Source organism: Crocodylus porosus, unplaced genomic scaffold, assembly GCF_001723895.1.
Source record: "Crocodylus porosus isolate Cpor-Errol unplaced genomic scaffold, CroPor_comp1, whole genome shotgun sequence".
Classification (NCBI taxonomy): domain Eukaryota; kingdom Metazoa; phylum Chordata; order Crocodylia; family Crocodylidae; genus Crocodylus; species Crocodylus porosus.
The window spans coordinates 15,116,167-15,127,130 of record NW_017728950.1 but is presented as its reverse complement, the minus strand read 5'-3'; the positions used below and the strand labels follow the sequence as shown (position 1 = coordinate 15,127,130).

General features: G+C 38.7%; 1 protein-coding gene across 2 annotated transcripts; it reads left to right on the top strand.

The window, feature by feature from the left end:
- The first annotated feature begins 6 nt into the window (after positions 1-6).
- On the top strand, positions 7-10,606 carry LOX (lysyl oxidase). Of its 2 annotated transcripts, XM_019555223.1 has the most exons (7): positions 7-163; positions 1,688-1,796; positions 3,049-3,186; positions 5,821-5,977; positions 7,873-7,968; positions 8,394-8,509; positions 9,551-10,606. In XM_019555223.1, exons 1-7 carry the CDS (start codon positions 28-30, stop codon positions 9,555-9,557), a joined length of 759 nt encoding a protein of 252 aa, XP_019410768.1. In that variant the 5' UTR covers positions 7-27; the 3' UTR covers positions 9,558-10,606. The 2 variants fall into 2 exon arrangements, with proteins under 2 accessions (XP_019410768.1, XP_019410769.1); XM_019555224.1 differs by lacking the exon at positions 9,551-10,606 and having other exon boundaries at positions 8,394-8,513.
- The last annotated feature ends 358 nt before the right edge of the window (positions 10,607-10,964 follow it).

The window sequence follows — 10,964 nt, the reverse complement described above, 5'->3', positions numbered from 1 at the left end:
GCCCCGCGGCCCGGCCGGGAGGACGCCATGGTAGGCGACGACCCCTACAGCCCCTACAAGTACACGGACGACAACCCCTACTACAACTACTATGACACGTACGAGAGGCCGCGCCAGAGCAGCAGGTACAGACCCGGCTACGGCACCGGCTACTTCCAGCATGGTAAGAGCCCGTTCCGCGCCCCGCTGGCAGGCAGGGGCCGAGCCCGCTTGTTCCGGCGCTGCAACCCTAGTAGGGCCCGGCGTAGGGAAAGCGCTCCGTGTCGGATCGGGGACAGAGCTTGTGGCCCCGTCGGTGTAAAAAGCAACAGCAGACAAAACACTGGCGCGAAGGGCGACAGCTGTTATCACAGCCCTTCTCTCCTGTTGACAAAAACAGCGTCCGGATCTTGATTGTTGCACGCTTTGGTGTTTTTGTCCATTCCGAGATTTTACCAGGGATCGCTACGTGGACCTGGCTCTCCTCGATCCCCGTTAGACCAACTACATAGTAGCAAACAACAGTAGCTTGCTTTGCAGGCTATTGGGTCCAAGCACTTTTCTTTAGGCAGAAGAGAGCTCAAGGATCGTAAAAGTTCTTCCAGGGAGACACGACAAGGTTCTTTGGCTGAATCTGGTATTTTTTATTAGACCAATTTAGAAATGACAAGGTACTTTAGGTGAATCTGATATCTTCTGTTAGACCAACTTAAATAGCTGGAAACATTTTTCTTAGCAAGCTTTCGGGTTTAAAAACCCTTCATTTTAAATTTCCCCCCTCCCCAGCTATTTAAATTGGTCTAATAAAAGATATCAGATTCACCCAAAGAACCTTGTCTGCCTGTGTCCTTAGACCAACACGGCTACAACCTACACCCAGAAAGAAAAGAAACTTCATTGTGTGCAAGGGAGGTAAAGAACAGTGTGGTTCCCCTGGGTTTCAAAACATAGGCTGTTTTCTGAGGCAGCTCACTGATGGAGCTTATGCAAGACCCAGGTCGCTCTCAAGGGAGTTGTAACTGACTTTTGGGTTTGCTGGCAGCACTTTCTTATGATTGCTTGCCTCAAAATCAAAAAATGCTTCAGCTTTGATGACCCAGTTCTTACTCACTGGCTACAGTGAGCAATATGAAGTAAATAAGATGATGGTTGATTTGCATACTTATTTGCATATTTTTTCAGTATGGGCTACTCTCTTAGCAAATGTGATCATTTTGGGCTTCCAATACAATAATTTCATATTTAAGACCGGGCAATGCTGGCAAGAGGTGATCTGTGCCTATGTCACAATGGGCAGGAGTCCTCCGTGCAATAATAGGGGCACAGCGGGCATGGCTGGAGCTACAACTCCCTTCAGTTCTGGGCGGGGGAGAATAGGTTAAGACTGAGACCCAGTCAGATGAGATCCAGTTACCCTGGAACAGGTTACCGAGAGAGGTGGTGGCATCTCCATTCCTGGAGGTTTTTAAGACCTGAGTAGACAAAGCCATGGTGGGATGATTTAGTTGGGGGTGGTCCTGCATGGAGCAAGGTTTGGCCTAGAACGATGGCCTCCCAAAGTCTCTTCCAAGCCCGGTTTTCCAACCCCCATCACAGCTTAGCTCCAACATGACCTCCCCCTGCATGTTGCTTGAGAGCACAGCTCCCTGTTTGCAGACGTGTCCCGGGTTGATCCTTGCCGTTGTGTGGTTGGTTTGATGCACTGCAGGTCTCCCTGACTTAGTCCCGGATCCCTATTACATCCAGGCGTCCACATACGTGCAGAGGATGTCCATGTACAACTTGAGGTGTGCCGCTGAGGAGAACTGCCTGGCCAGGTAGGCAGTTATGGCTGTTTTTCCTTGCCCCCGCCCCCAGAGTGGTGCTTTCCTTAGCTTGCCTGGCTGCTCTAACCTTGGTGAGAGGCAAACAAGGAAGATCTACAGCACAAGATTTTATAAACTTACAAGTGCTTTCGGATGTCTTCAGACTACAGAGCCAAACTCCCTTGAGGGGTCTTGCCAAGGCCTGCTTTTCAGAAGGGGGAGAGGAGAGCTTGCTAAAAAAGCAGGCTTCTTAAAGGAGCATAACTGAACTGCCCCCCAAAATGACTCATCACTCGTGAAAATCCTTGTCTATGGTTTTTGTTGGAATCTGTTTCCTTTCAGCTCTCCTTCTGCTCCTCCCCAGTCTTAATAACCAACAATCCTGTTGCATTTCTTTTAGAAATGCTGCTTTGTAATCAATGTAAGCAATTCAAAATTATATGGTGCAACCCCTGTAAGGTTTAAACCCATTTAAAAAATGGTTGCAACAACTCTCAAACTTGAAACAAAACCATTGCTATCAAGTTTATCCCAGTCCACTTGGCAAAGAAGGATTTTTCCTGTTTTGATTGGAACTGAAATGAAGGCCGTTTCTAACAACTTATGTAGTGCCTTATCATGCAAAACAGCTTTGTTTATTCACTAGCATCATAAATTTGTGTCAGCTGAGTTTTGGAAAGAGTTCCACGCAGCGGATAAATAATTTAGTGTTTCGTTGGTTAAGGAGGCCTTACAGTAACAGTTATTTGAAAAGCATTTTATTGATCTTTAGATCATAATTGTTTTAAGACAGCCCAAGCCCTAGGCATAAATGTGTCCTTTTAAACTATACTAAAAACAAAATATATTGTGGCTGTGACAATAAGATATTTTGGTTTATAGCATGTATAGTGTATAAAAAGCCATTTATACAGTCATTTGCTACTTAGCAGTGCCAAATCTTGGCACCACAAGTTAAACACCTTTAGTTTCCCTAAGTATCAACTGATTTCAAAATTTTGTTTACCAAGGGCAAAATCTGCCATTAATATCAATACAAGCGGCAGTGAATTATTACTATTACAGTGCTATTACAGCATGGATCTAATACCAATGGCTTATGACCATTTCACCTGGGATTTTTAGTTAATTTTCAGTAGTTGTGATACTAGAGTATCGTTTAAATCATCAATGTCAGTTTATAGCAAGACCTACTTAAGAAACATTTAAAAGTTTCTCTTTGGTATTTTCTGAACACACATATGCCTCTTTTGCATCCTTACAGTTCAGCTTACAGGTCAGACGTCAGAGACTATGATAATCGAGTGCTTCTGAGATTTCCTCAAAGAGTGAAAAATCAAGGCACATCAGACTTTCTACCAAGCAGACCCCGATATTCATGGGAGTGGCACAGCTGTCACCAGTGAGTGAAGTGCCCAGTATGGTACCTTTCTGATTATTTTTTTCCTCATTACCTGGTTTTTGTAATGTGGCGTGTTCTGCTACTCTCTGGTGGGGAAAGGAAGACTTCAGGATTTCACTAGTCCCTCCCATTTTATGGTTCTAGTTCATCTGTGTAAGGATGGAGAATCAAATTAAAATAAATGGCATTAACTCACTTGTAAATACAGAAGTCTAGGAGCAAATAAGTTTAGATATAAAGGCATATTCATTCATCTCCTTTGCTAAATTAGTAGATAATTAGTAGAAGTAGAATTAATTAAAAAAGTTATTAAAATTATTATTCATTCCACTAAATGTAAGCTTAGTCACACACACACACACACACACACACACACACACACACACACACACACACACACACACACACACACACACACACACACTATAATATTGCAGGTCAGTTGGTCCTCTTAGTGACCCCTGTATTTCATGGGTCAGTGATTTGTAAGTAGCACTCTGATTACTACTGGAGAACACACAAGTATTGGAATTATTCGTATTAAGCATTTGTGCACATATAAAACCCTATGGCTTTATTATCATCACACACATCTACACTGGAGTTGCAAACCTATGGCATAAGTGCTACAAGTGGCATTGGCAACCTGTATGGCACATGGCAGATCAGGTAGGAGACATGCAAAAAGTATAGCAGCAACTAGGGCAGAAAGCAGATCAGGCTGGGAGGAGATCAGGCTGGGAGCACAAGACAGGAAGCAGAAAGCACAGGAGACTGCGCAGGGAGCACAGAGTAGGGAGCAGAAAGCAGAGCAACAGATTGGGCAAGGGAGGATTAGAGTTGCACTTGGGAAGGGTACAGGGCTAACTTGTGGCATGCCTGTCAAAAAGGTTGGCACTCCACTAATCTCCATGATGCCACAACATATCCACATTCACTTTGCTATTCTGAGCCAAAACCATCCCTGAAGAATTGCTGGACTCTTACCAAAATAAACATCATAACATTTTAAGACCTGACAAAACAACACTTGTACCCTTTATCAAGGGTTATAGTTATAAAAATGTATAACCTTGCTCTATGTTCAGCTGTTTTGTATTGGGTTCATAAGTAGTACACTGAGAAAGTATATTTGGTTTACTTCACATTTTTTGAAGTACTATTCTACAGGTGTAGGCACCTAAAATCATTAATAATTAAATGCTTGCAATAATGCAGTAAAGGGAATGAGGTTACTGTGGGCCTCCAAAGTTCCACAAAAGGAGTTAAAAGGGAGTCAAAGGGAGGTTAAAAAGGAAAAAAAACTTCCTGTGGATCCAGCCAACTTTGGACCAGGCCTTTTATCTCCAGGTGATCAGACGTACAAAGCTGCTTTTGTTCTTGCTGGAAAACTTACTATCAAGACACATTTTTAGCACAGAATAGGCAATTTTTTATTCATGGCTTACAATTTTTTTATACAATTCCCATAAGCAAAAAACCTTTCATGACTGCTGTAAATAAAAAGTAAAGTTAATGCATACGAGAGCTGATTTTATGGACAGTGATCTGAAATTGGGCAACCCTGTCCCAAAGGGTACAGAAAATAGTCCACTTTGAATGTTCATTCAGTCCTGGGACTTCAAACACATTTCCAGTGAAAATGACAATTTTGGTGATTACTCCTATGCCACAAACTAGTCCATGAGGAAAAGAACAGTACCAACTAATTTTTGACTGATTAGCTATCAGATGGTAATTTTTTATTACCATCATTCCTTGGGCCACGGTGATTGAATTATTTAATTTCTTCTTTTTCAAATACACAGTGTGCTAAGGGAACAGTAGTAGAATGCAGGCAAGTTGCTGAGGGAGGTGACTTCAGTTTGCATTTTCCATCTATGTGAGAAAAGGAAAACTGCAAGGAAAAATGGTGTTAGAGCCAACAGATAGGATTTACAGTACTCCTTAGCATACACAGGAACAGCACACATGAAGCAAGCAGTTTTTTCTGCAGTAGTTTAGAATGATCAAACACACTGAGACGTCACATTTCAATTTATATACAGTAAGTAAACAAGTCTATTGGCTGTTGGTATCTGATATATACTATGTAAATTCTCTATTTAGATTGGATAGTTTGCTGATAAACTTATAAAATATCACACGAGGAATGCCAGAAATAGAAAAAAATAACCCTAACACTTCAGTAACTTTCAGAAATAGCAAACTTTTTTGGAATTCATAGCATGTAAGGTAATCATTCCCAGCCAAACTATTCCTAAAGGCAAAGACTTATAATGTGTACCAGTCAAATGTGAATAATTTAGTATTTGCTATTTTTGTAAGAGAGATTAAACAGGAAATTTTGGAAAATCGAAAGAGTTGTACAGCCTCTTCTTTACCAACTCGAATACAAGTTTTTTTTTCTTTTTACAATGAATGAAAACTGGAATAATAATTAACAATAAAAACTTGAAGGACAGGCCTACAGAGGAAAATATACTAATCCACAATTTGTAAGTAACAAAAAGAACTTGGTGAGCTGTCTTAGTATGTGGATTAAACAGAGAACATATGATCAGTGCCAAGATGAGTAAATGATGTATTGGCTACATCTGAAATTATTCTACTAATATACCTATCATTTAATAGACATTACCACAGCATGGATGAATTCAGCCATTATGACTTGCTGGATGCCAACTCATACAGAAAAGTTGCAGAAGGACACAAAGCAAGTTTTTGTCTTGAAGATACCTCCTGTGATTATGGATATTATAGACGATATGCATGTACAGCACATACACAGGTAAGTGAACAAACTTTTTTTCTTGAAATTTGTCTTCCTTGAGATTTTTATTTATCCATATATGTTCCAATTCTAAGGTACCTTGACCAGATCTGATAGAATCGGCCCAACATAGGGGATATCCTAGTGGTATAAGGCTAGGGTGGCAGAAGTTGTACTGTCCTTTCTCATCGGGCATGAAAGGGATTCTAGGACTAGAGAGTCCTGAGTTTTTCTTGCAACCAAGCTTATTGGCAGGTAGTTCACATCAAAACAGACACCAAGCTAATATCATTTACATCTAGAGTACTGCACTGTCATCTTACAGGGGGTATCCCAGGACTGGGGACAATGAAGTGGTGGGTTAAAGTCCAGATATGTCCACTAAATTTGTAGTGTGCTGTTGGCTGCAACCAATGGCTAATTCTCTCCGATCTTGTTGTAAAATAAAATGCTGAGTGCCTCTGCTTCCGTTACTATCAAAAGGACATGAAGGAGTCCATGACAATATAGCATTTTGTTCTGTTCACATGTATTACAGCCATTCAAGAAAATGGGAGCTGTGTGAACATAGCCAGTAAAATATGTCCCTTTTAAAAAAAAAAAGAAAAAATAAGAGATGAGGTAGTAATTTTATCATTGGGAAATACCAGCTATGCTGCATTGGTGGATGTGTCCACATTTAAACCCTACATTGAATGCATGATCTACATATGTAAAAGCTTTGAAGAGGGTTTAAAAATATATTTTTATCTTGTGCAGACAACATCATTGAACTAAGCAATGAATATATTTTACAGCTGGAGTATTTATGTCACTAGTCAAGGCTGTGTCAGCATTTCCATTGGAAACCCATATTTTCAGGAGTTTGTAATTGGACTGTAAAACTTTGCTCCAGCCTCAAACTTGGAACAGGGAATGGGACAAGTTGAATACCAGCTGGAGTTAGGAGGGAGTTCCTCCATAGCTTTGTCTTACAAGTCTAACACTTCTCTAGGACACCTTTCTCTAAAACAGCCTATATTAGTCACCGTTGAAGATCTTGGATCTAAGATGTGGTATGCTGTCTGTGTAGCAATTCCTCTTCTGTTCCTAACAATGGAGTGGTGTTTTTTTTGTGTAGATCAGTTTGGAAACACTTCTGCTGCCATTTTGGATTTCCTTAAAATTGTTGCGATCACTTCTGAAATTTCAAAACCTTTACTTATTTGAACAATATTATATTATTAGGCTATTTTCCTAATAAGAGTACATATCAAAATACCTCTTTAACTCCATGACTTTCCTATTACAAGAAAGTTCTTCACTTTTATGAATGGCTGCAGACTAACTTTGATGTCAAAGGAAGCACGTAGCTTAAGAGGAGTTAAAGACACTGCCACTGGCAATCAAATCAGTTTCATATTAGGAATATAATTTGAGGCTTACAAATCTGGTTAAGCCTTATTTTGTCTGAAAAGACTGTAAATAAACAACACCAAGTCATAGAGTTAGTAATATGTATAAGTAAGTAGGATTGCTTACTACAAGTAATGCTTAAATATTTTGTGTATATTATCAAATACACATTTTCAGAAATAATCATGGAAGTGAAAAAAGTATTGGGTGTATTTCAGAATTTTTATTTGAAGTCCTGAAAATTGTATTTTAAATGCTTTTGTGAATGTATGTTCTAATAAGTTTTTGACAATAGAAACAAAGTAATCATTTGTGATGTGTCAAAGCTAGGTAGTATTTAAATTCAAAGTCATCTATTAAACTCATTCACTGATGTGCAATAATTCTGTTTCTCAGTGATGTGCCTTAAGGAAGCATGATAGTATTAACTCCCTCTTGCTCCCCACTGTCTTAGTGCTGCTAATATCTGAAAGTATTGTTCCTTAGACTCACTTGTTTCTATCTATCCACATTTTTAGGGACTGAGTCCTGGCTGCTATGACACCTACAATGCTGATATAGATTGCCAGTGGATTGATATTACAGATGTAAAACCTGGAAATTACATTTTGAAGGTATACAAGGTTCATTGGGTGAATTGGATATCTTTTATTAGACCAACTTAAATAGTTGGAAAAAAATTTTAAGCAAGCTTTTAGGTTTAAAAACCTTTAGTCAGGCTGAGGAAGTCTCTGCAGTTGGTGTGTGCTCTTACAGGATGGAATGAAAAGTAAAGAAGCCAGAGGCTGGGCTGGTATGCATACAAGATAGGCAGTCAGTGAAGATGTAAACTGAGGAGTCAGTGGGTGAGAGACAGGCTGGGTGGGGGGAAAGAAGGGGGATGAATAGTGGAGAGGTACTTGGGGAGTTGGATGTCAGGCAGGTTATAATTCTGAAGGTATGTTATTTCTTTAAAGAAACAATTGCAATTCTTATTAAGCTTGCAAACTACCTTGTCAAACTAAGCCCTAAAGTAAACACTACTTTTCCTTCCTCACAGGTTAGTGTAAACCCTAGCTATTTGGTACCAGAGTCTGATTACTCCAACAATGTAGTACGATGCGATATCCGATATACAGGCCATCATGCATATGCTTCTGGTTGCACAATTTCACCGTAAGTACATTCTTGTTTGCAACTACCATAAACTCATAACATGAAGGTTAACAATTAGGACCCTAAAAACATTTATCAAGATCTGTTCCTCTTTTTGTGCAAGGACACCCCCTAAAATTCTTGTGACAAGATGTTGTTTTTGAAATCTTTGACACAATTTATAGGTATTTTTAGATTACTGCTATTATAACTGTTCTCAGTGCTACACTGACTAAACCATTGTGTGAATTTCCACACATACAAACCTCCAGCTGCTCATCTGATGCTTATACACAGAATCACCCAAACCTCTTAAAAGACTTTTAGTTATCTGCTTAAGACAGTAAAAACACCTCCTTATGTATTATGTTGCTGCCACAGAAAATCTATCCAGAATACTTTTTTCCAGGAGCACTCTGTCTGCTGTTTTTGTTACCTCTTCTGATGTTTGTACTTTGTAGTCAATTAAAGCAGAAATGAACTAAAAAGTACTTTGTACTGTGAGATCACTTATAAAACTGGGCTGAAAATGATGCACATATTTTCACCCCTGTGAGATTCTAGGTTCATATCACACTCATGTCATAAAAGCCCCAAGTTAAACATAATTGGCTTAGTCCTTTATTTGTTCTTACCACCTGCATTTGTGGAAGACTGAGAAGCAGAACAGGACAACTGACAACTGCAGGTCAAGTGATGATTTTTTTGGTAGAGCTGTGAAAGGAAGCTTTCACAGCATCTCCTATAGTAGATTAATTAGCATGCCCAGTAACAGCATTTCTTCACTTAAAGTCAGTGTCAGGAGGAGTTATTTATACAAAGTTATTTTGCTTTGCACCTCCCTTTTTCAGCTCCCAAAGTTTAAGAAAATAGCTGCATTCATGAAGACAGAAAGGAGAAAAGATTCTTTCATCCCTTTTGTACTGCTATGTTCAGGTTAATGCATAAACTGGATTTAACATAGATTTATTTGATTAAATACTAATTTGGTATTAAGCAAATAAGTTTGTTTAATATGCTGTGGTTCTTAACAACTGTTTCTTTTTCCTTTTTTTTTAATAGATACTAAGATGCAAGAAAATGGATAAGTCAGTGCCAGTGTTTTGAATTGAAATGTTATATAAATTCAATAGGATGTAAACACTTTATAAAAACAAATGCAGAGTACACATACATACATACCCTTACCTTACGTGATTTTGAAGCATAATGGCTGCTTCATAACAACATTTGTAACTGGATTTTAGGCATTCAAATTGGCATTGCTTTTTAAAAAAATGATTGAAATGTGTGGAAATGGTGATTCATGCACAGATTTTCAAATTTTACAGGAAATCAAGTCATTCACAGAAACATAAGTGTTTCGTTAACTCTGCTGGAAATCAGAGTGCAGATAACAGCAGGATTTGATCAGTACATTGCCTGTGAATGAACTGAAAACATTAAGGAGTAGAAGTAGAAAGAATGAATGTTAGCTAGCCCAATGAATGTCAAAACAAAGACCAACTTGGGAACGGTGCTCCTGCCATTACAGTAAGATTGATTTGGATTCATTTAATGCAAATGAGAAGTATGTTCAGTTTAAAAGGGATATCAATGCATGGCAATGTTTATATATGCATTAGTTACCCCCTGTATATGACACTTGTTTACATTTTTAATATATTAATAGGCAAACCATTTTCTTAAAGAATATGTGAGGGCCTATTTTATCTTTTAGAATAAAACTGGAGAACTGAGCCACCTTTCTGTAGGAACAGAGATTTTTAAAGTAAACTCCTAAAAAGATCTACCATGAATTTAGTGTGGGTAATGTGGATTAGAATGCATTTCTGTCCATCAGAAGTTAGGCTACTGAAAGAGACATTGGACAGTCCCTGATGTCATCATAATCTGTGAAAACAAAGGTAAACTGAACAGGTTAATCAACTGAAAAAACTGACAGTGGCAGTCAACTCAGGTGGCACCACAAATAAAAGTTGATCAAAGGCTTATCAGGATTTTCTTACAAAAAAAGCCTTCTACTTGTATTCCCATTAACGTTATTTTACATTACGTACTGTACTTGATTGTTAATTGCGTATTTGTATTATTCAAGGATTAAAATATTATGCAATATTCATGGACTGATAGTTGACATACGCAAAATGCTTTAGTTAGGTTGTTCAGGATCTCATCATTAAACTTTTTGAAGTGAGTTGCTTTGTCCCAAATTAAGAAGATAGTCTATGCTGCTTACTAGTGATGGTTCCCAAAACAGAGAAACAATTTTGCTTATGCAATGGACCATGCTGTAAGCTAAAATAGCTGTGATTTTTTTTAACTGTGAAATAAGTTGTTATAAAAGAGCCCGGGTAGTTTTTCAGTACTGATGGTACAATTTACATGGTTTGCTCTTCAAATAGTGACCCTGATTTGATCATGCTCAACTAGCAACTGCCAATGCTCAAAGACTTTCAGAGTAGTAATAAAATGT

Bases quoted from the DNA above. Each gene is read 5' to 3' on its own strand.
- LOX (XM_019555223.1), top strand. From the start codon at position 28: ATGGTAGGCGACGACCCCTACAGCCCCTACAAGTACACGGACGACAAC. The intron at 3,187-5,820 runs GTGAGTGAAGTG...ATCATTTAATAG, and splicing joins GAGTGGCACAGCTGTCACCA to ACATTACCACAGCATGGATG. The intron at 7,969-8,393 runs GTATACAAGGTT...CCTTCCTCACAG, and splicing joins CTGGAAATTACATTTTGAAG to GTTAGTGTAAACCCTAGCTA.